At 41.6% G+C, this 24,598-nt stretch overlaps 1 protein-coding gene across 3 annotated transcripts in view; it reads left to right on the top strand.

Moving 5' to 3' along the window:
* The window catches only part of RAB3B (RAB3B, member RAS oncogene family), a 50,531-nt gene that overhangs the window by 23,785 nt on the left and 2,148 nt on the right, over positions 1 to 24,598 (top strand). For all 3 annotated transcript variants that reach the window (XM_088169704.1, XM_088169705.1, XM_088169706.1), the window contains 2 exons: positions 16,283 to 16,401; positions 21,538 to 21,662. In XM_088169704.1, the coding sequence (XP_088025830.1) occupies positions 16,283 to 16,401; positions 21,538 to 21,662 (244 nt within the window). The remainder of the gene's footprint in view (positions 1 to 16,282; positions 16,402 to 21,537; positions 21,663 to 24,598) is intronic.

A 24,598-nucleotide genomic window follows, 5' to 3' on the forward strand; every position in this document is an offset into this window, starting at 1 on the left:
GCTGCCCACCCAGTGCCTCCTGGAATGCAGAGTAGGTGGTCTGGTGGGGAGGAGGCAGCCCTGGTGCTGATTGAGGTGGTGGCTCCTGCAGCCCCTTGGTGCTCGCTTGCTCCTGCACAGAGAAATTCAGCAGTGGCTGGAGGAGCTGCTGCTTGGCCAGCCTGGGTGACCTTTCACGTTGAAGGCTCCTAAGCATTGCTGCAATACCAATTATGTTAAGAAGTAGTTGGTATTGTAAGCAGGTGCATTCTAGCTCAGCATACCTTGACAATTTGACAGCAGCCAGATGTTTAACTAGGTGGAGTAAGCGATGACTCAGAATACCATCATATAAATCTTGCAAATGGTACCACAGCTGAGCCTCCGGGTATGCCTGGTGAATTGTGATTTCTCAGAGGTCCTGTTTGATCAGAGACTGAGCTCTTCCTTTAACCCTTGATTGGACCCTACAGAGACAGCAGGTATTTTGATGCATCACTAGTGACTAATTTCAACAAGTCAGTTAATTGCTCCTTTGGAGCTAGACAAGGCTGGTTGAAAATAGTTAAATACTGGTATTTTAATGGAAATTGTCCTAATATTGCCATGAAACAGAGCTGCAGAAAAAGTTTCCTACAGCTGCACAGTCTTGCTTTGGTATACATTTCAGCCAGCATATGGTATGCATTTTAACTGAACACATGGAGAACTAATTTGATTTGAGTTGATTGATTTTGATTACTGACATGACAGCATGTCTAAAAGATTGTTTCAATTTCTAGCTCTGCTGATACATGTTTGTATCATATGCATGAAAAGGAGGGGAGAAAATGTTGTCTATTTTGAAATGTTTCTCAGTGATTACTCTGTGGTGAACAGGAGGAGACACATTATTCTGATTGCAGCTTGACAACACATTCTTCTGTCTGTACAAATGAGGAGCCATTGAATATATCTAGCTAGGACAGGTGTAGTTTTTGCATCAGGAAATGGGCAATACTGGTAGCTGTAAAAAAATCTCAAACCATTTTTTAGGAAAACTTCTGCTGTGGATCAGGAGGTGAATCTAGAAAGTTTCAGAAGCAGGCTGTTCACTAGAGGTGTGTGAGGTCTAGGAGACCAGCTCAGACCAATGTCTTTGAAATTGGTTTGTTAGTTTTGAATTTACTGGAGCCTGTTCAGTTTAGATGTTTGTGTACATGTTGCTTAGGGAGAAGAAAGCATAATATCACAGTGGAGGATTTTCAGAGGAAGTGGATTATTGGGTGCAACATCTCAAACCTGAGGCTAAATACTTTTACTTATGAGCATTCAGTTATAGGTAGGAAGCCTTGCTGTTGTTTTGTGTGGATATAAACCAGCCAAGGTATGAAGTGCTGCTCTTTGAAAAGAAGTGGAACACCTACCTTGATGTATTTATTCCTCCTGTGCTCTCAAAAAGTCGTGTCAACTTATGTAGGTTGGGATCCTGCAAATGCTGCAGAAACATGCATCACTAAATATACAACTTAAGACCAGTGGAGCTGGTTGTTCTACCCTTATGAATAGGGGTTGAAGTAAGAATCTTTCCAAGTGGTCAGTAAATGAAGCTGGATCATAGCAAGTCAGTTGCTCTCCTTATGGGAGACTCAGAATCATGGAGTTGGTTAGGTTGGAAGTGCAACTGTTTACCCAGCACTGCCAAGCCCACCACTAACCCGTTTCCCCAGATGCCACATCCACTTGTCTTTTAAATACCTCCAGGGATGGTGACTCCACTACTTCTGTGGAACAGAACAGCCTGTTACATTCCCTGACCACCCTTCGGTGAAGAAATTTTTCCTAATATCCTATTTAAACCTCTGCTGGTGTAAATTGAAGCCATTTTCCCTTATTCTGTCACTTTTTACCAGAGAATAAAGCCTCATCCCCACATGGCTACAGCCTCCTTTTAGGGAATTGTGGAGAGTGACAAGGTCCTCCCTGAGTCTCCTTTTCTCCAGGCTGAACACCCCCAGCACCCTCATCTGCTCCTCATCACTTGTGCTCCTTTCCCAGCTCCATTGCTCTTCTCCAGACGTGACTGATATCTAAGCCCCAGAGTGATTTCCACCTAGCCAAAAGTACCCACTTCATCAAGGAGGTATAAAATCTTATTTATGTAAGAACATTAGATGGTAATCCACCACATAGTAATTGATAGCAACTGATGTGAGTGACTTATGCAAGTAATCACTATAGACACAGCTGCTGCAGGAGAGGAAAAAAGAGTGGGATGCTTCACAGCCATCTCTGCATGACGTTTCTCTTACAAGACTTGAGTAATCACACTGCTTGTGTGCAGCTACCAAGGTGAGCCATATAAATAACATTTATTTAAATAAACGGAAGTCTCCTGTATTAAGCCTGAGTTGGAGGAGGGGAGCTCTGCTTCTTTTCCTCCTGCTCTAAGGTTCCACAGTGGGGTCAAAGCTTCTGCGTGGGCACAAAACTATTGCTCAGGGAGAAGAAATTCACAGGTAAGATGAGCCCACAAATGTCAGAGCTGCAGTTGCTTTGTCCTGAGCAGCTCCAAGGTGATCACAGTGCTTGTTGCACTGTTGGCAGCACAGCTGGCAGTACTGCCAGTGAGGCTGCTTTGGGATTCTGGAGTTCTGTCACCTTTAGGCACTGTGATGTGTGAGAGGAGAAGATGGCACCCCTGAGAAGCAGAAAGTCCCACTGACATAAGACTGTTGCTCTGTTGCGGAGTGGGGCGTTCTCCTTGGGTACACAATGACACCACCTGGCTTTTCTGCTTTTGCTGTATGTATTGCAGGAGTGATTCATGGGATGTGAGCACAGTTGCTAAGATCAGGAAGAGTTTTGCTGGTATTTAATCTACTCCTGTCAAGAAGCAAGTTGGTATCTCCTCCTAGATATAGCAGATGACAGGCTTGATGTGTCCATGAGTTAGTTTGTGTATGATATTTGGAAGGTATAGCTTGTGAGTTAACACCTGTCTTCATTCAGGTGGGTAAACAGATGAACAGTAAGAGCAAATTGTATGTTTAATCGTGTATACTCTATATATGAACCTGTGAAACCTAATTCTTTGTGACCAAGAGAATCTGTATTTCAATGTAGTCTCTCCAATCTGTATTCTAGTATAAATGAATAGCTACCTCCAGGCTGGCTTTTCTTTTTCCTTTTTTTTCCCCCTTTTATATATCAACAATTCATTCCTAGAAGAACACTAACTAGTCCTGCAATGGCTTTGTCATACTGTGTCTATAGATGCATCTCACATGTCCCCAAAATTCAGGTCTTCTCTGCAAGGATAGTTAGGGATAGAAATAGATCCATGGCACTGGAAGAGGCCAGAAGTTATCCATGGAGGTGGGGAGGTGTTTATGTAATTGGAAGGAAAATCCTTGCTAGTCAAAAGTCAGTGAAGAGAGAAGCGTTCTCACAAAGAACAGGACTCCTAAAAGGCCTTGGCATGTGCCCTTGTCTCCCCTGCTTTACCACCCTCTGATGAGCTTTCTCTCCTGGTTTTCTGAGCTGCCCCTCCAGCCCTGTCCATCTGGAGTGACAGGAGCCTGTTCTTGACTGGTAGGGTTTGTCACTGTTGAGCAAATGAAGAAATGGAAAATCAGTTGCTAAGCTCAGCTGAGCTCAGACAAACCCAGGAAACTTCAGCTCCTAGAGCAGAATACCTGGGAGCAAAATCTGGATCAGATGCTCTCTCTGAAGTTACACTGGAAAACTGTACCCAGAAATTATTTCACTTTCAAATTATGGGAACTATAATGAATTATGAACAACAAGCTGGTGACTCCTGTGAACAAAGAAATTCTGAAAAGTCCTGTGCTGGTTTATTGCAGCTTCCCCCACAACAGGATGAATGAGTGTGCAGCAGGGAAAGTACAGGTCTGTGTTAAAGTATTCAATTTTGTGTTGAAAACACAAAGCTGGAAGGAACAATGGTATCCTGGTAACTTGTGATCCTAATCTTCCTTACAAGATTGTAAAACTGTTTACCCTGGCAGTATCAAGTTAATATAGCACATTCTTTCTGAATTTCTTGTTTTCCCTTTTATTACAACAATGTGTTTGCAAACTCTGTTATATACTGCTATTGAAACCTTGTGATCCCTTCAGCAAAACAAAGATGCTAATTAAAAGTAGCTTTACTATTTGCCTAGTTGATTTTTTCCTTCAGTTATTCACTTTCTTTGTTTTAACAATCCTATTAGCACTTGAGAATTCTGACCTAAGCACAGTCTAACTGGGACACAATGTGAAGCCTGTGATTGTGTTTCTTTTCCTTAGAATATTTAATTAATTGTATTTTCATCAATTCCTGCTGGAATCTGAGTATGTCTGCAAAATGGCTTTTCAGTAACCACGAGGATACAGAGGTGGCAACAACTCTGCTTTCCACAGTGTGGTTATAGTTCTCAGTGCAGTCTCTGCACTAAAATCTGCATCACCATGCTATGAAATGGTCCAACACTCAGATTATGTCACAAGCTGACAGAATGGAAAAGCTCCAAGAGGACGATGCTGCTGCATGCCAGAAACATCTGTCACACAGCATCAAATCCTGACCTGAGTCTCTTGGGTGCATGAACCAAATGCGTCTTTGTCTTTGAATTTTTTTAAGCTTTACCAGATTTCTTCATTATTCTGTGGTCGCAGAGTTTGGCCAAACCCCTGGAAATGACATAAGAAACTCTACGCAAAGATGTAAAAAACCCAATCCACCAGCAGGTGCAGAGGTCTATATATACCAAAATAACTAATGGAGGTGTTTTCTCTCCCTTTTAAAAATTAAATAGTGAAATGGGTACAAGTCCCAGACCTAGTGAGATCAGCCGGAGTTCTTTGGTCTTACTGAGTGTGACAAGGATAATATCACTTTTTCATCTGCACTTTCTAAGTACCTTGGGAACTGCAGATTTAGAGAATCATTCAAGCTTGAAGGAGAGACTGCCTGAAGACCTGCTGATCTCTGTCACAGATGAAGAGACCGGCCCCTGCCCAAGGAAGCTGCTTGTTTTTGCCTTTTCTGAAACAAGCCTTGTAACATCCTGGGATGATTGTTGTACTTAACTCACCCAAATACAGCTCATCTTTCCAATGGTTTATGATAAGCCAGCCTTCACATCATCTTTTTTGCTGTTCTTTTGGCTCATTTCGGTTTGTCCCTTCTTCCTCAACTACAACATGTTACAAGGTGTCTCCTTTCCTGAAGTGACAGATCCCATTCCTTCCAGAAAAGTCCCAGTCTATTTCTAGTTTCACCCCTCCCATTTTCTTTCATGGGCACAGAGTTAAACCTGTGTGTTTGCCAGGTGCATCTTGAATACCTGCTGGTTTTCTTCTTTCCACACAAAAATGCCACCTCTTCCCTTTCTGAAGAGCAGAGCATGGATGTGGCACTGAAGCAAGTGTGGATGTGAGGTGTTTCCTGCAGCTCGTGTCAATAAACTGGTTTGAAAGAGGGGCATGTGTGGAGGTCAGTTATGTTTACATCTCATTTCAGGAGATAGACTGCAGCTTGCCTGCTCCCTAATTAAAAGGAGGTAAACAAGTTGCCTGTTCTTATCTAAGAGTTTTTATATAACATTTGCTGCCTGTTGAGGTAACTGCCCTAATGAATGCAGGGTGATTTGATGTATCATTAGTGATGTGGAAGGGCACTGTGAGATTAGAACAGTGTTTATTTTTTATCATCTTATACTTATTGCCTGAACTGTTGACTCCAGGAAGAGTATGTAAGATGGATGAAACTTGGCTGCATATTTGCTTTTGCCCTACTTAATGAAGATAACTAGAATCCAGGAAAGTTTTAGTCACTAAGCATGAGGAAGGCTGGCAGAAAGAACTGTTTACTGGTGCAAAGACTCCTTGTTGGGGATTAGATTTTAGGATGCCCTTCTCTCAGGAGGTGTTGGCAAGACATGAGCTCTGATGTTACTGCACAATTTGCTAAGGCCTGGCTGAGGTTGAGAGTTATGGGAGCTCTCAGTTTGTCCTAGTAGGACAGGGATGAAGTCTTCCACTTCCCCTCCAGGCTCCATATGAAGAACTAGCAAAAGAACACATCTAAACAGTTTTGGATATTTTTGTGGCTTTCATAACTTTTCAACTGACTCGGAAGATGTAAAGAAAAGCTGTGGTCAAGGGAAATTACTTCCCTTGGGAAAAATAGATGGAGAAAGTAGATCTTGGTGCCATGTGAAGAGACTTGTTTTTTCCTTTCAGTTCTTCATATTAATTTTATTAGTGCTTTAAATGGGGATACATTTTGTTCCCTGAACTCTGTTCTTCTTACAGTGGTGTTTGTGATATGAGCATAGCAGTGAAACAGCAACTGTTCCCTGGAGGAGTAAGAATCACTCTCTTCTGCAGAACGGGCAGGGACTGTCACTGCCTGAATCTTGAGATAAAGCAGCAGGGTAAGCTCCAGACAGCCAACACCAAAGCTTCCCCTGCTGCTCTGAAGCCTCCAAAATTGTGTTGAGTTGTAATTCTTTGATGTCAGAATAAGGCAAAATAGCAGCAGGCAGAAGGTGCAATCAATTTAATTGTACTTTAATAATGTTTTGAAGCAGTTATGCTGTTGCTGAAGTCATGTCCCCTTTAGTGAAAATGTCTTTAGCTCACTGGCAGATCTAATTCTGCTCACTTATGCTTTGCTCCAGAGTTTTATTTTGCAGCCTTTCAGTCCAGAGAAGTGACTTGGGCTGGGGTGGGACAAAAAACAAATCCTAAGAGCCTTTTTAAAATCTCTATCACAGTAAATAATGTGTTGCTCCAAACGTCAACTTGTTGCACCTTCTCCAGACACATCACTCAGCTGCACATGAAAGCAGAGCACTGTGTGCCCAGAGGTTACTGCTTGCTAGGGAGGCTGCTTTCATTTGATAAATATTTCAGTGTGTGTTTTTCCCAGTGTAACACTATTAATTCATTCCTAAACTGGAAAGTGTTTCCAGAAGTGCGAGGTAATGGAGTGTAGTTCAGCTCCCTTGCTGAACTGAGCCAGGGGTCCAGAGAGTCTGATTTCAATTTTCTCCTGGCAGAGGGCTTGGGTGATTTAGGAAGCAGCATAATGCATGCACTTGTGCCTATATTGTGCCTGATACTATGATTGCTTCAATTACAGATTGGTTGATAGACCTTTGCTTGCTTGGGGTAATGCTGTGCAGTTTCCCTATTTGTCAAGCTATATTAATATAAAATTGCTAGAATATAATGAAGACTGATGCCCCTGTATTTTTGTTGATGTGTAAAGCATTGCACACATTTAGTGTTCTGTACAAATATGATCTCATGCTGTCTCTGTTGCTTGTAGGATTTTTATTAGCTTTAAATAAGACAGTTTGGAGTTGTCTTTAACAGCTTTTTTACTCCTTTCCTTGGGCTGAGGTCTGTGTTTTGAGAAACAGATCACATGGAAAATGCTGAGTCTTGTGTTCCTCTTATCTAGACATTTACTCTCATTTGAGAGAAGTCAGGACTCCTGCATATGCAACATTCTTTGCTGAGGTCACTGGATGCAGACAGGACCTTACCTTCAGAACTTATATCAATCCCCAAGTGACATCTCTCCAAAATTGGCCTGAACTGAGTGGTCCTATTAAATAAAAGCAGCAGGCTGTGCTTGGGAGCCTGACCAGGGCCCCACTGGTGTGCATGGCTGGGGACAGGTGAACCTGGAGGCATGGAGCAGCATATTGCTTTTTTAGAATGCCAGCACTTTTTCTTCAGCTGGGATATCTGCTTTTTCCTCTGTGTTTCTGAAAAGGTGAACAGGAAGATGTGCTTTTCATCAGGAAGGTTTGAGCCACTCGGGCCCTTGATGTGCCCACTGGCCAAAGGCAGTTCGGGGCTTAGAGCAGGAAGGTGGTGATGAATTGATCAGTAAAAATAAAACAGTAAAAATACCAAACAGCAAAACATCTCCCGTGTGTGTCGAGGAGTATTTGCTTATGGCTGTCTTTCCAAATGGAAAAGAGAAAGGAGCATCAGCACAAGGGTGGGTGAAGTTAAAACAGTGCTCAAGAGGACCTCACACCTAGAAACGCATTAGCTGTAACCACTTCTGCCCCGAGGTGCTTCCCGGGCTGCCTTGGGAGCCGCCTGCAGCTGCTGCACAACAAAATCTCTTTTAACATCTTATCTGTGTGGTTATAATAGAAAACATCACGGTAAATGGCAGAAGATTGTTTTCTTTGTCTTGTGCTATTACTTGAGCATCATCATGCGTGTACTGTTGTGGCTGACAAAGCACTTCAATTCTAAGCTTCTATTTTAAGATGCTTAGGACTACTCCAAAATAGCTGTTCTTTAGCTGAAAGTCTTCCTTTATATTCTTAGCAGAGATGTGGGTTTACTTGGAGAGTTTCAAATTCCATTTGATTTTTTTTTTTTACATTTCTTGTGAATTTAAACATGTCACCAGCATATCAAATCTATTTATTACATTGCTTTTCAAAGTGTGTGCGCATTTCTGTCAAACAAAAACACATGAGAGAGAGGAATCTATGTTATTGCTAATTCCAACATTTAGAAAATATATTTCAAACTTCACTGAAGTAAGATATATAGTTTTTTCTTTTCATTTACCTTCTGATTTATGTGGTTCAGATTGCTCTTGGGTTTTTTGTCTTTAAGCTTTCATTCTACCTTCTTGAGTGCTAGACCCTTCTTTGTATTTTTCTTGATGCTTACCTGAATACAACAGTGGGGCTTTTTCCCTAATTTAGGAGGTAATAAATTGAAAAATTGCCTGATCGGCTCTTAATTTCCACCAAATCTTGAAAAATTACACATTAATATTTTAAAGACCTTAGAAGAATATTATATTTTCTTTTTATTGGCATGTTGTTGTTAATATAAATTAAGCTTGATTATTTTAGTCTTGTCTTGCTGCTGCCCTTCAAATTAAAGCACACTTTCTTGCCTCATGGTTTTAATTCAATTTGGTATTTTAATCTCAAAAATATCGTGGGCAGCTTCCCAGAATTTCTGAGCACTTTGTCTTAGAATTGACCCTCTTGACATAATCTCTCTCTAGGGGGTTCTTGTGAAGTATGGGGCTCGGATTTAGCCTTAATCCACTCCTAAATAAAATGAAATCTTCCTTTGATAAGAACCAGCCCTCGGAGGGATGCTCCTAGCAGAGTACCAAGATTTTTTAGGTTTTTTTTTTTTTAAATTAGAGGTTGCAACAGGTCTTTAAGCACAAAGTCACTGATTTTCGTAAACACCGAAATAGCTGCTTTATAAATGAGTTAAGGAAGGTCTTGCCCAGGGCGGGGCAGCATCCCCGGCTGGCGGCGGGGCGCGGTGCCCGTCCCTGCGCCGCTCCGGCTCCGCTGGCCGGCGGCAGCCCCGTGCTGGTTACCATGGCATTGCATCGGCAGCTCTGCCTGCCCCCTGGCCGCCTGCTCTCCGTGCGGGCATTTGCTCCGTTCTCCAGCGTGCGGTGCAGGGGAGGGAGCCCCACGGCACCGCGGTGCTAATTCCCTTCGCTGAGATCAAAGAACCAGGCTACCGAGCCCAGGAGGATTTGTACGGCACGTCACTTCTCTTCCTCCTCGCACCGTGCACTTGTTCTCTTGGCAGCGGGTTGATAACGGGCTGAGATGTCCCTTGGTGCTGCGGAACACGTCCCGGGTTAGAGGGAGCTGTGCCCAGCCGCGGTGGCCCTGGGCTGGAGCACATCAATCCCTTGGCCTGCAGGACTAGTTAGGATGTCCACTCTGGCTCCTTCTCAGGAGTCAGCGCTGCTTCTGAAGTGCTCTGGCTGTGATTAATTTAGCAGCTTCTCAAGAGCAGCTAATTAACAATGCTTACCGTGGCTAACCCTGCTCAGACATCTGTGTGTTGTATGGCTGTTCTTAAAGGGCTGATTAACAGTACTAAGGAATATATGTGGGAAAACTGAAAGGATCTGGCAAAACTGGCAATATATTCCATAATAATAATGCATCCACTACCCAAAATGCTACTTACTCTGGGATCTCAGCCTCTTAGATGTTTTTGGCTTGGTTTTTTTATCATATCAGTGATGCTTTTATCACTTGCCCACAGTGGATGGGCTTTCAAATGCATCATATACCTCTTGAACTTTGTTTGCTGTTTATTTGTAGCTAAAGAAATGGAATTTGAAGTAGGCATGTGGTGTGGATGCTACAGATTTTTATCACTGCCATTTCTTTATTTTTCTATCAAGGTAGCTGGATCAGAAAGAATCAAGAATATAAGACTGATCTTCATGTTAGTTCTAAGTAATGAGAAATAAGGCTTTTCAATTCTATAAAATTTAAGAAATGTGCCCAATGAACTTAATCTTGGTGTGCATCTCTTTATGTGATTTCACCTTTGCAGCACCGTCTTTTAAATACTTTAACAGAAAAACTCAGCCTACAAAAAGATGAGAAGAGCAGATAAAGTTCATAGGTAAGCCAATCCTGTTCCAGTCCTCCATACCCTCTGACAGATCAGGAAGGGCAACTGATGCTAATCTTCACTGCAATCTCAAGGCACCTGGGAAAATGGAAATAACATTTTTAACATCTTAGCAGGTCATGAGCAGTAGTGTCAATCACAGTACCTTGGCCTGATTCTAGTGTGGGAATTACATTCTACTGGGCAAATGCACCCTGTTGCATTTTCAGTGATTCACTTTTTTCAGTGATTTCGCTTATATGATGTGGAGCTGCTGAGAAAAGTTAAAAGACTGGGGGCTTCTCTACTGCCAGAAATATTTTAATGGTGGATTAGGTCAATCTACAGTAGCATTACCTGCTTGTCCATAAGCTTATTTAACAAAAGTACTTTGAAAAGTGCAGTGCCTCACCTGAAGAGATACTTAGCCACTGAGTTACAGGGAACAACTTCAAAAGCCTGCGTTGGGCATGATCGAGGCCTCTCATGGCTGGTGAGCTCTTGAAGACTCTGCATGCACTAAAAGTCTCTTTCCAAAAAATTTCCACCTCTCCACTGCAAGCAGTTAGTGTGGGAATGCTAGGGAGAACAGGGTGGTAGAACTTTCTGTACAGGGTAAGTAAAATAGGATAGGAAAAAGGGAATTCCTGCAACTGATAAGTACTGAAATTATCCAAGGCTACTGGTTTTACTGCTTCTAAAGAATAGAAGTGAATATGGCCATAATGGGGAAATGTTAAAAAAAGTACTTAGCAAGGGTAGAGCATTTTATCAAAAAAGGCAGGGGTTTTGTGTTGGGTCTTTTTCACATCAGAAATGTTTTCCTGCATATTGCTGAAATGAAATGTCTCTCAAGGTAGGTGAATGTGTCTGAGTAGGTTCCAGTGGCTCTTGGGCAATGGGAGCACTAAATAATAAGAGAAAGAGAGAAAAAAAAGCCTAATATAATCTGTTGAACTGGAGCATTTTGATCAGACATGAGTTCTGAAGGAACCAGGTGTTATTTTGCTCCTGGCAGCAATTGAATCTTCACAGGTTTTTCATGACATCACATCTTTTCCATGTCTTAACCAGTGACTCATCCTGCTTGCCTGTTTGTTCCTATTTCTAGCTGCCAGCAGGAAACACTAAGCTTAATGTTAACATTCTCTTATTAATGACACATCCTAGTCTGCCCGAGGTCCCTCTCTCTTGTGGTACCTGGTGGGTGGGTTGTTTTTTTCCCCTTTCCCAAGGTGACTTTTGTTTATCTCATTATTGGTGGCTTCCACTCCAAAGTCTACTTTTGCAAATATGTGTGTGTGTGAATGTAACATCCCCCATAACCATGGGGCTGGGAAGTGGATTATCCTGTCTCCTCGGCTGACCAAGCCCCAAACAAAGTGCAAAATGCCACGGTGTAGGTGTTACAATGTGACAATTAACAGGAGGGAAGAGGTCGTTCCTTCACCAGGTCTGATGAAGCCCCAGACTGTGGTGAGTGCTGGTTATTGGGGAGGATGTAGCCTCAGTTCTGACTCTGAGCAGCCTAAGGAAGGATAATGCCAAGAACATGCAGCTTGTAGATCTTGCTAATAGCTGGATGATAAGCAGCTCTCATTCTTGCATATTATTCTTCTTTTTTAAAAAAACAAAAAACATGGAAATCACACCATAATCCTTTAAAAAAATTGAGATGTTGATTTCTTCAGAGGCTGTTTGTCACATACACTGCTAGAAAAGTCATGGTGCTAAGGGGATTAAATTCAGTACAGATTAGATGTTTCAGTGACATTTTATTTTGAACAAAGAGTTTGTGGCTGGAAATCTTCACTAGAAGGATGGTTCGGAATCAGGAATTGTGATTTTTCAGAGCTGCAGCAAAGGGCATCTAAAAGAGCATTATTTAAAAACTCAAATATGTTTCCTGTGTTAATACCTTGCAGTTTCTGCTGAGACAGCCAAGTAAATTTAAGAAAAGCTGATTGTATTCCTATTGTGAATGTTTGCGTGATGGATCTTGAGACTAGAGGGCATCTGCACACAATGCAAGTGCATTTAGATATTTTTCTTCTCTGATAAACACTGAATTTTGATGGCTCATTAATGCAAAACCTTCAAATTTTTGTTTCACGCTACCCACTAATGGTCCTGTGGGCGTTTTTAATTGTTTGCATAAAGCACAGGCACGCACATAGTTTGCAGAAGAACAGAGCTGGTAGCACACTGGTGGAAATACACCTCAAGAGACCCTCCTGTGCCTGCTCACAGCCAAGCTCTCTGATTCCTCCTCAGGGACAGCCCAGCAGGTTTCTGGATGCTGGAGGCTCAGGTTATTCCACCCAGGCATTTGGCTAGACTGTTAATTAGTGCTACATCACCTTTCTGCTGATCCCTGCCTGTGCCTCGTGTTCTTGTCTCCTAATGAGTCTATGGTCTACCTGGAAATCTTGGAAACAACTTGGCAGGGTGGGGAGCATTTCTGTCAGTTATTTTTTCCTTCATTAGATAAAAAACTTGAACTTAAAAACCTGAAATTACTAATTACCCGAGGCTCGTGGTGTTTTAAACTGAGGGAAGGACAACTGCTGTAACTGCTAAAGAAAGTGAGCTCAGATTTTGCAGTTTGTTTTATTTTATTTATGCTTAGGCATCTGTGTGTGGGGAGGGAGTGTGTGCACTTAAGCTCTCATGGTGTGAGTCAAGGAAATTAAGCCAGTTTATTGCTGTCTAAGAAGCTAATGTAACATGAGGAAAAAAGTAATTTCAGGGTGATAGTAAAACAATTCAGGTATAGTTGGACAAATGCCACTATAAAGCTGTGAGGGGAGATGATGTGCTCTGTACCTGTCCAGTAAAACAGAGCAAGGAAACTGTCAGGGACTCAGGAAGAGATGAATCACATCTGCATTGTAGCCCATGGCTACCAGGGCAAGGGTATGAACAAAATTTATATACCATGAGATACAGGATGCATTTCCCTCACACTTACACTCCCTCTGATAATCTGAGAAGGCAGGCACACAAGTATATCCTAGTGAATATGCAACTTATCTTTCTAATGATTGAAGTGCACTGCCCACATAGGACAGGTTCTGACAGGTTATGACTTTGTTAGAATTTTGTGTTGTCTCTTGGGGTTCTGTACCTCCTGCAGCCCTGTCTCTCACTAATGTATAAATTGGGGCCCATCCCCCCACACAGGAGGATCACAGATAGAATACTGAAATCAGCAAATCAGATTTGCTAAATTCCAAAGCTTTCAGGCAATAGCACAACTTGGATTTTTCAGTCCCATTCCTCACTGAGCTGAGGCACTGAGGTGGTATCAGGACAGATTTTGGAAGTCACCTTGTATGTGTGTCCCTTGAGGCTGCTTCCCAGGACAGCCTGGATATCCAGAGCTGAGTCCTTGCTCTGAGCCATTGTCAAATTTAATTTCTTTACAAATTATTCTGAATGTAACTCGACAATGTATCTTGCAGTCACTTATTGCCTCGTCACAGCCTCATGCCCTAAGTCAGAGTGAGCACTGGTCAAACACAGAGGAGAAAACAGGAGATGAGATTTGGAAGGCAGATGAACCTGTGAATGCAGGTATCAAACAATAATGCTGTGAGCATCAGAAGTAGACAAGCCTGACTTTCCATGGATTTGTTTGGTTTTATTGGTTGCAGAATCTCTGAAGTTACTGATTTAGGGTCTTCTCCTAATGAGACACAAAGCAAGCCTCTCTCATGTGAATCCTTTGGTGTTTGGAAAAGATAATCACTGCACTTCAGTTTTTTTCATAGCTAAGGTATGCTTATGATTTCTTTTCACCTTACCAACTACTTTTTGTGACATATGTAAAAATATTTGAATACATTTTCCCTCAGCCTAATTTGATCAAGAGTGCCTATGTGGAGACTGATGTTTTAATAAGACTTATGTCTTTAGGAAATCAGGCTAAAATAATGCAACTATCATCTCTCTGAATAAAAGAGCAATACTATTACTGCTGAGACCTTTCTTGCTTGAGGAAATATAGTCAGGATCTAGCTGTCATGGCTGATTTAGCTGTTGAGCAGCTATGGGGGGATGTGGTGTCAGTGGATATAAGAGTACTCTGTGATGGATTTATCACTGGCAGGAAGAGAAATGGTCACTCAGGCTACAGGGTGGAGCCCACCTCATTCTGATATTCCCACCTCTGTCCTGTTGTCAGGAGGGACCAGAACAACTCCTCAGCCAGTGTGCAATGGTTCATCATGATCAGCCAGTGGACTACCCTGTCTTGAAATAAATGCACAAGTTTAAGGGAAAAATATCACATATTTTCCCAGAGAACTGGTGGAGAAACAGCAAGATTCCTGCTGCACAGCCTCTCCACTGGGAAATTCACAGTATGTTACAGCTGTGGATAGTCTCACAGTAGTGCAATAGCAGAGCCTTTTAAGCAAGCTGTAGGGAGCTTATTTACAAGCACTGTCCTCCTACAGAGAGACTCTGTGATGTTCTGGTGCTTAACAACAGGTGGCCACAGACTGGCTGCTGTGTGTTCTGCAAGGGCCAGCACTGTCTCTTGCAGGCAGCAAAAGCAAAGCTGCATGTATGGGAATGATGGGCAGGATGATTTTAAAGCTGTTTTTCCCCCCCACCATCTCTTGGGGAGGTGATGATGTGCTGTGTCTGGTCTCTACTCCTGCAAGAGTGCTCTATGTGGATTTATTTTACTCTTCCAACAAATTACACGGTTGTTAAGTCCTTTAGGGTCTTTTTCTTTAGAACTTTAATCACATTTTAAACCAGTGGCAGCAATGCTTTCTTCAGGATGGGTTTTGGGGCACTGAAGGATGGTTCATTTTAGAACTAACCCATCACAGTAACTATAAGTTGACACCTCATACTGAGCACACACTTTAAGGCAAAGCCTTTTGGCTCCCTGCAGCTGTTTTACTGAGCTACCATTTGCCAAAAGAAGGATGAAATGTTTTCAAAAGATAGACACCTTCAGAATGAGAGAGACAATTAGCACATGACTTCTCTCTTTGGTTCAGAAGGCAGGTCTGGAGAGAATGGGTTGGGCTGTAGGACTGCTGTTCTGGTGTAGAAATATTCCTCAGTTTAAAAATAGGCTTGTAAAATGCAAAGGAAAAGTGCTACTGGCATCCAACAGATGGTAGTTGACATGTTTTCTAGCTGTCACAAGTCTTTCAAAATTCTTCTGTTGCATATGCCAGAGTTTCACCTTTGTGCTGCCCAGCTGAATGCAGGAATGACAACTGCAGGTGGAGGAACTCTGCAGGAACTCTAGGGGGAAACAGAATTAAGATGAACCAACAGAAGAGGATTAATAGATCTCATCTTAGTATGTGAGACCTCAGACTCTGTGATTGGGATATTTCACAGTAAATTTACTTTTTTGTAACAATGTTGATTGCATCAAATCTTTAATTTTTGTCTCTGACCTGAGGCAATAAAAGGGGTCACCCACAGCATCTACGTCAAGGACATTTTCCTGACTCTGACACTGAATTGCAACATGTAAATATTTTTTGCCTGGAACAGTCCTGGACTGGTTATTTTGCCTCTGCTTTGAAGTGTCAGCTTTCAGTGAACTCTGCTAACATTTCATTATTGCACTGCGGCTGAGGCAGAGAAGAGCAATTAAAGGGTTGACATCTTTGGTATTTTTTTAATAGTACATGTGTCAAAATGCATTTAACAAATCATAGTTGATGCAAAAGCCTAATTAATGCTAAAATGTAAGTAGAGTTCATTTCAGTTGGGAGCAACTGAGAATTTTGAAATGTATCATAACAAAAAGTAGTTGCTTTATTTTAGATATAGGACCTAATTACAGCTTTTGCTTCTGAGAACTGAAATCTCAAAGCCTAAGTGTTCCTTTCTGTTGCAGGATACAGCTGGACAAGAAAGATACAGAACCATCACTACAGCCTACTACCGAGGAGCCATGGGCTTTGTCCTCATGTATGACATCACCAGTGAAGACTCCTTCAATGCTGTGCAGGACTGGTAGGAAATACTTAAATATTATTGTTAATGTTGGGTTTCTATGGGTTTTGGCCAGTTCTCTCCCCCTACTTGCTTGTTGAGAACATGAGACATCCCACCCTCCATCATCATGTTCTTTCCTCTTCACCTAAATAATTTGATTTATGAACGTTTCTTAGAAAAAGTCCTACAGATTCACTTTAACGAATTAAAATTGTAATTCAAATATTGTAGCATACTATAGTATTAGTTACTTTTAAAAGTTTCAATTTATTGTGAAGAAATTAATCCTTTAATGCTTTTTTTAAAAGAGATTTCTGGCTACGCTGCTAAAAATATAGATTAACAGTGGTTGTTCAATTTGCATCTCAGGAATTTGGGAATTCCTGAGTAATTAGTTTCTCCTCAGTACTGCCCTGTGACTCCACTCAAATGCCTTGCAATCATTTCTGCTGGTTTCCTGGTTGCTCTTTACTGCAGATAAGAATGGTCACAGTGCAAAGAAGGGCAGTGCAGTGGTTAATGTGATCTGAGTCAGTCTGATTTGCAATGATCTCGGTGACCCACTGGGAGCATGTGACATCCTGGCTGTGGCATTGGCTCCTAGCATCTGGCTCAGCCTGGCTTTCTGTTGAACATCTATTCTGTATCCCCTAAGCCAGGTTGTAACTCAAAAGCTGAGACAACATGGTTTGTTGTTTGAAGTGATTTGTCTTTCCTCCAAAGCTGCCCAGGTTTTGTTTTCTCTGTTCACTAAAGCAGTTGATCATGAAGGTCACATTTAAGATGCAGTCTCCACTTCCAGCCCCCATCCCCAGTACCACAGCACCAAATGAACTGCAGCCCCATCCTGAGCAGCCCTTCAGCAGCTGGTGGTTGAGGAGTACATTCTTTTCTTGTTAGAAACATAAACCTAAAGGTTGTGCCAAAACCAGTTTCATCCATCAAGTTTTACTCACCAAGCTCAGCTGAAGCTTTTTCTGCAAGGGTCTGCACAGGGATGTTTTCCAGAGGAGTGCAGACATGTGAGCTGGGGCAATATCTTTCATTAAACTATAAATATTTCCAGCTTGTTTCCCTGATGAAGCCAAATCCAATGACCACACAGTTCATCTACCTGTTTGTCTGTTGGTTCTGCTCTAGTAAGTTTTACTTACTGGTCCTAAGGTAGCCAAAAATGACCAAATCTCCATCTCTGAGCTGCTACTATTTTAAAGTTTGCACAGGTGAAGTTTAACATGAAGCTTTATACTGGAAGTAGTCTAAGGTCTGTTTCATCAAAGGCACTGGTGTGAGGATAAGAACTGGGAAAGGTCAGCTCTGTCTGTTTGATTTCACGTCTTCCTGTGCCACAGGAGCTGCAGGAATATCTTTGCTAAGAGCACCTTGTCAGCCAAAGGACAGAGGTGAACCATCAGGGTGTTTTTCCTCTGTATGTCAGGAATCTTTCCAGCCAGCTTTAAGGTTCTGATCCCAAATGAGGTAGTGGGATGGGTAAAAAGGACCATTTCCTTCCTTCCTGAAGCTTGTCCAACTGAGGGCTGCAGCCAAGCCAGTATCTCTGGGCCAGCAGAGTCCTCTAGTGGCTATTGCAGCTGGCACATGGTTTTTCCTTTGCAAAATTGTTTCCTGAACTTCCAAAGGCACAAGAAATGAAGAAAAAAGCTTTTGGCTGGTGGTGCTCTGTTGGTGTCTTCCATTTTCTAGCATAGCAAGTAGGATTTATGATAAAAAAACTTAATTACACTTGATGTAGTCTTCAGTCAGGATCTGTGTTCTCCATAGAAAATTAAGGCATCTACTGCTTGAGCTCCTTTATCTCCATCTCTGGTTCATTGGCACATGACTGTTTTAACAGCCTCCTCATTGGCCTCACCCATCCACAGGGGAAATGAGAATATTCCTCCCAGTCTGCCAAATGATTTCTTCCCTGGGAGGTCTTTTACCCTCACTCTTCTTATGGGGGGATGTCCTGAAGAGGATCCTGGTTTGCTTTGTGGCACTCAGACCTCCCCTAAACCAAGTAAAGGTGCTTTCTCTCCTGAGAAGATCATGGCTGTATATCAGGTTCTTAGACAAACTCTCCAAGCAGAATATGGATGCAAAGCAGAGTCTTTCCTTCATTCATATGAACCACCCCAATTAATTATGATGATCTTAAAACCACTCAGAAAGAGACACAATTTAAATGCATTTGGCAATACCTGGAACATGACTTGTTCTCTTGTTCTCTGGAAAATATACAACTCATTGTATAAGAAACCTTAAAATATTAAGCCTGAGTGATTTTCCTTGCAGTGTGGAAAGAGTTCAGTCATGTTATTTTACAAGAAAAAATATAAGTAGACAAACACAAAGATTGCTTTTAACTGATATTTGAAAATAAGTAATTATTTCCTTTGAATATATCTTTCCTGTAGGGTGAGTGCAAGGGTTAAACGAGCTTTCATAGCTTTCAGCTCAGTTTCTAGAAATTTTTTTAGTAGTCTTCTTTGATAGCTGTTATTTGACGTTGGGCTGATAGTTTTGTGTGTGGATAAATCAGTTGTTTATACCTAGTCTGAAACTGCAATGGGACTAAAATATACTCAGTATTTGAAACTGTAAAGTAAATAGAAAATATTATGGAAGCCCTGCTTTGGACAATCTAGACAATTTCATAGAAGAGAAATAAAAATTGGTAAAATTTAACTTAGATACAAGTGACAGCTGGGTTCACAAATCAGCATTATTTATCTTTAACCCAAACTGAGTTGTTGAAACCTCCATGTAACTGTAAACGTGAGACTATTTTTCTTCTAAGCATGAAGCACAAAGTTTGTGCTTTATTGTTAATTTGGGGAATTCAGCACAAACAAGGCACAGCATTTTATTGTGTCACAGAAATATGTTTCTCCCAGTGTGTGTATTAGACTGCCCTGATAGTTGTTGAAAAAGCTCCATCACACAAGCCTTGCTATTTATCATTTATCTTTACAAAAGCATCTGGAAATTTTCTGCCTTTCTTTTTGTATGGAGATCAAAGTTTCTTTTATATGTTCTTCATAACTATTTTGGTTGATTGGCTGTTTTTTATTCCTAAGAAGAATAAAGATCCCTGCTCTGCAAGAGGTTTTCCACTAATTTGTGCAAAACAAGAAGAAGGATGTGTTTCTCTGGGAGATCCTTCATGCTGTTTGCTTCTTTTTCTAAGTAATTCTGTTTAAATAGTTAAGATTTGACAGTGTGTCCCCATATGATGCCAGGGGCTGAAATGAATCCAGAGGCTGAACTGTTGAGTCAGAAGCTTTTAGAACTGCTTTCAGCTGTTCTAAATGGAACCTGGGCAGACTATTTCTCTCTATTGCTTATGGAGGGAAACTGAGGAGATTTCATCTTCCTGGGCTTTTGGCTGATTTCTGCAGTCATCCTCTTCTCTGATAAGCCTTGAGAAACCTGAGTCCCACAAAAACTCATCACAGATCCATATTAGCTGTCACAAGGCTTGTGTACATGGAGGCACTCCAAAGGGTGAGACTGGAGGAGCTAAAATTGGGATTGGAGTGAATGCCTTTCCAGGAGGACACTAGGGAAAGTAAGAAGTTTCATTGCACACAATCTTTGTTTATTTTTGCATGTTGCACTATGGGTCTGGGTTTGGGTGAGGTTCCTGTTCTCCAGGGCAGTCCAAGCAGGCAGCCTCTTCAAGGCAAGTTTCACAGTGAAATGACTCCTTTTTCCCAGTTATCTGTGGAGTAACATAGCTGGCTGCTTTCCATGGAAAAAAGCAAGTAAGCAACTCAGACTAATTAAAAAATTGTCATTAGTAGATCAGAGCTGGAGGCTCCTGCTAATTCAAAGGAGAAGGATTCAAGTGCTTTATTGTTAAGGGAGTTCAAGGAAACTTACACAGCAGTAAAAGTTTGAGTGGACTCCTGGCTCTCCTGAGAAGTGGCAGATTTGCCTGAAACTGTAGTGTCCTGCCTGGAGTGGTGGCGAGCTGGGGCAAAGAGTGGGAAGGTGAGTTAGGGAGTGGAGGAGGATGGAGGAGAGGAGTGTGTGGCTTCTGGCAGTGCAGCCTAATTACCCTTGGGGAGGAAAGAGCCTTCAAAAATAGAGCTGACTTGGTGAAGATAAAATAGGTTGTGTGGGTCTGAAAAGATGGATGAAAGTGAATGCTACCGAGCTAATAATGTTCTGCTGATGCTCTGGGACACCTCTGGGACACCAAGGATGGTGGAGAGGACTGGCCCCTCAGGATATACAAAAAAGTTATTCTGTTTTGTCATGGAAAAACTCTACAAAAGTTAAATTTAAGGTCCGAGTCCCGGGATCCACAGTGAGCTCACTCCAGTTTCAGCACATGAGCCACAGGAAGATTTAGGTGCTCCAAGTTCACTCGAGTGCTCCTGCCCAAGCTCCCACGCATTGCACCCCTGTGCCACTGCAGTCAGTGTTGGCCTGTCATTGCTCTTTCCTGCCTTAGGTATTCTTTAGTCCTTGGGTTCAAGTATTAGCTCACAGAGCCTTGCTTTGATCTCCTGTCTTCCCAGTTTGGTACATTTCTGTTTCTCCTTTGCAGTTGTTTCCATGTTTTTATGCGGTTTTCAGTCTCCATGAAGTTTTCCTGTTCCAGCAAAGACAACTGTGCTTCCATCTTTTCTTATGGTGTTCCTAAAACTCTACAGCATAATGTGCTGCAGAAAATGAGACAATTATTATTGTTCTGTCTTATAGATGAAGTTGTAAATCCAGCATGAAGTGAGCATCTACTGTATGGCTTTCTTTATGGGACAATATCCTTAAGAGCTCTAATTGATTGTTGTTCCTCTGACAGATGAGAGCTAAAGGAGAATAAGCTTTACAAAAATTCTTCAAAATCTTCAAAAATTACTTGATTCAGCTTTTTATCTGGATTTTGTGATCTTTAAAACACTTGCAAAGTCTCAACAAGGAACTTTATTGTCACACAAAGTTAAGGAGTGGTAAAATAGAACAGTGCTGTGAATTACACAGGCTGCCTCCTTGCTTTGTGTGTAAGCCTGGTCATTTGTCCTTGAACCAACACAGCCTGGGGATGCTGCTAGTGCCATTAATGGTACTTGTTTTTATTTTTAAGATAGGATTGTATTTTGGCACAGCTGATGGAATGTAACAATCTCTTTTGACCTGCTGTAGGGCCACACAAATCAAGACTTACTCCTGGGACAATGCACAAGTGATCCTGGTTGGAAACAAATGTGACATGGAGGATGACAGGATTGTTCCTGTGGAGAAGGGGAAACATCTGGCAGATCAGCTGGGTACATGGAAAGCTTTTCTTTCTACCTTTTTTCCTCTGCTTCTGTACACTGTGTTCCTTTCAGTTTGTAAATCCTTCCAGTATTAATACTTCAATAATGGTCTCATAACTAAGAAGTGTAATACATTCTAGGTTCATATTTTACCTGTTTTGTGCTCAGTAGGCCAAGAATGGCCTACTTGGTAGAAGTAGGCCTACTACCTACTTGGTATTCTGCTTGGTAGAATACTTTTTATTGCCTTTTTTATAAAGGTGCTGTCTAGAGATGGAAGGAAGATAAAGTTTATCTGAAGAGAAAACCTTTTATTAGCTGAGCAGAATGAAAAGAGAAAAAGTTTTCATAAACATAATTCTGTCTCTGGGTTTCCAAGTACCATGTACTCATTGCAAATCAATGCAAACATTGATTTTTGTTGAAGCATTTTTTTTAACTAAGCAATGAAAAAGAAAGGACTTTATATATCAGAACTGAAGAATTGAGTAAAACACATTTTAAAAATGTATTAGACTTCTCTATCCAGGTTATTATATGACATTATATTATTGATGTGGGATAGAAAAAGCAAAACAGTTTCATTGAGAGGAAGCTGGAATTGCAGTGAAAATTTTATGATGAAGAGCAAAGTAAACTCATAATACCTTATAATTTATTTATCACTTTCATTATCTATTCTAGCATATTTTTAATATGAAATCTGGGCCCGTGTTAAAATTTAACTATACTCTTGACTTCTGTTAAAGAATTCAAAGTAACGAGTAAATCCTGTTGAAATTTCATTCAGGTAACAATGGAGACCCTTACAGAGGGCATAAATGTTTAGCTTGTAAGAGTAAATATTCTTACCAGACCCAAAGGAATCACCATCATCCTCATTTTATAAAATCCTGTTTTGCCTTCAGTTCTTAAACAGTAATTGGAGGATGCATAATAAACTGTTAAACTGGGGGCAATGGAGTTCCAGGACACACTGCATACATTGGTGTAGCTTAAAGTGTGGCTTTGAAATGGTAAATTCTACATATGGCACACACAAAGGAGTCCCATTCATGGCTGGAGCCTTGAGGCACTGCCATCCTAAACAAAAAACAAGCAAATATCAAATTAGACCCATTGTTATTATTGTAAGAGTAAATCTTTACATGTAGGATTGGCAAAGCAAACAAAGATATAGTTGGTTTGCAAAATCAGTTATGGGCTGTTTTTTACCCGTTAGAATTTAATTTGCTTTTGAAAATATGAATGTGAATAAACTCGGTTCCTGACTTGCAGATCTCAGAAAGGTTGTGGATGTATGTGTGTCCACCTATTTCACAGGAATAATTGCAGTGCTAGTAATGGAAATTGTGTCCAGACCACTGTAGCAGTAAATGAGAGTTTTATTTGAACTCCCACTCCAATTTGGACTTCCAATGTTTTTTTCTCCTCACAAAATTCATCTGCTTGTTTCAATACAAACTTGTCATCTCGAATCTGATTCCTTTACGTATGGGACACTTCAAAACACACACACGGGGTTACCATAGCAACTGAATCCATCAATAGGAAACTGTTTTGCAGAAGAATCCCCAGTGCTGCCCTGACCTGGTGCTTGTCCAGCTCACCCTGGAAAAACCACCCCAGTGCAGAGCAGCCCAACAGCCTTTGGGAAGTGCTGTCCTAGCTCTGCTCTTCTGTAACCTCCCAACTTCCAAAACACTCTTTTTAAAAGAGCTGAAAAATAGATCTGATTTTATCTGATCAGTTTTTCCTTATAGTAACCATGCTAATGTGTACAGCATTTTATGAAATTATTTTGTGAGTTAGGTGGGAGGAATCTAATTGGCTATTGACTGCTTAAAGTGCTAATGTTCATCATAATGATTCACATAAAGGTTATCCCTCAGCATATTTATCTAAGTTTGCATAGTGACATTAACATAATTGAAATAATTCCCTAATCAGATTAAGAAATTGTTATTAACCTGAATGTGAACTGAACCAAAACAGATTGGTTTAGCAGAACCTAAGCCAGTGTTGGACTAGCAGATATCTAAGTGCAGTTCTCTGATTTTCTGTGCTTTTTATATACATTTTTATTCATCATCAAAACAGCAAGTGGGGCAGACAGAGCCCTCATCTGGTGCAGGGCATCACTCCCTGTTTGTTAGCAAGGCAAACATCACCACCACTTCACCCTTTCTTCCATGAATCTTAAAAAGGGTCCTAATGGAGTGGATGCCTTCTTATCCCACACATGGAGGTGACTCAGCCTGCCAGCAGTGGCAGACTAATCAGTTAAGACAAATTTTCTCTTTTTTTGTGGCAGAATCAAAGAAACTGATGCAATGCAGAATATCCCCAGAATGAAGCACAACAGAACGGAGCTTATTGCAAAATAAACTCTCCGTGGTGCCTCAGCTCTTGCTGCTGGCAATTTAATCAACTGACAGAACAGAAGCAACAGCCTGGTTGGCCCTCGAGGCCCCTGGGGTGAGGGAGATAAGGAAATGCTTCACAGTCCAGGGCATTCCTGCTGCTGGGGCAGGGCCTGGGCTGTCTGTCAGAGGCTGCTTCTCCCCTAGCCCTGGGTGGCAGCAGGAGGAGCTGGTGCCATTCCCTCCTTGGTGTAACTCCAGCCTTTCTGGTCTTTTTTTTTTTTTTTTTTTTTTTTTTTTAAATCAGAAAGGACTAGTGTTTAAAGGATCCAGGAGCATTTTGCTTTGAGTACAGAAGTTGATCAGCAGAAAGAAAGCAACCCCCATCTTCCTTCTCGTTCTGGCCTCTCCTCTTGCCAGAGGGCAGCAGGGGTTGGTAGAGCCTGGCCTTTGGAGGGCTGTGAGGAGCCCAGGGAGGTTCCCTGCTGGAAGTTTCAAGAGTTCTCCACACCTTGCTGGTCACCAGCTGCAGCCCAGGGGACCTGCACTGATGAAAGGAGCAGAACTGACTCCCTTACCCGG

The sequence above is a fragment of the Sturnus vulgaris genome, chromosome 9 (genome assembly GCF_052056855.1).
Source record: "Sturnus vulgaris isolate bStuVul1 chromosome 9, bStuVul1.hap1, whole genome shotgun sequence".
In the NCBI taxonomy this organism is placed as follows: Eukaryota; Metazoa; Chordata; class Aves; order Passeriformes; family Sturnidae; genus Sturnus; species Sturnus vulgaris.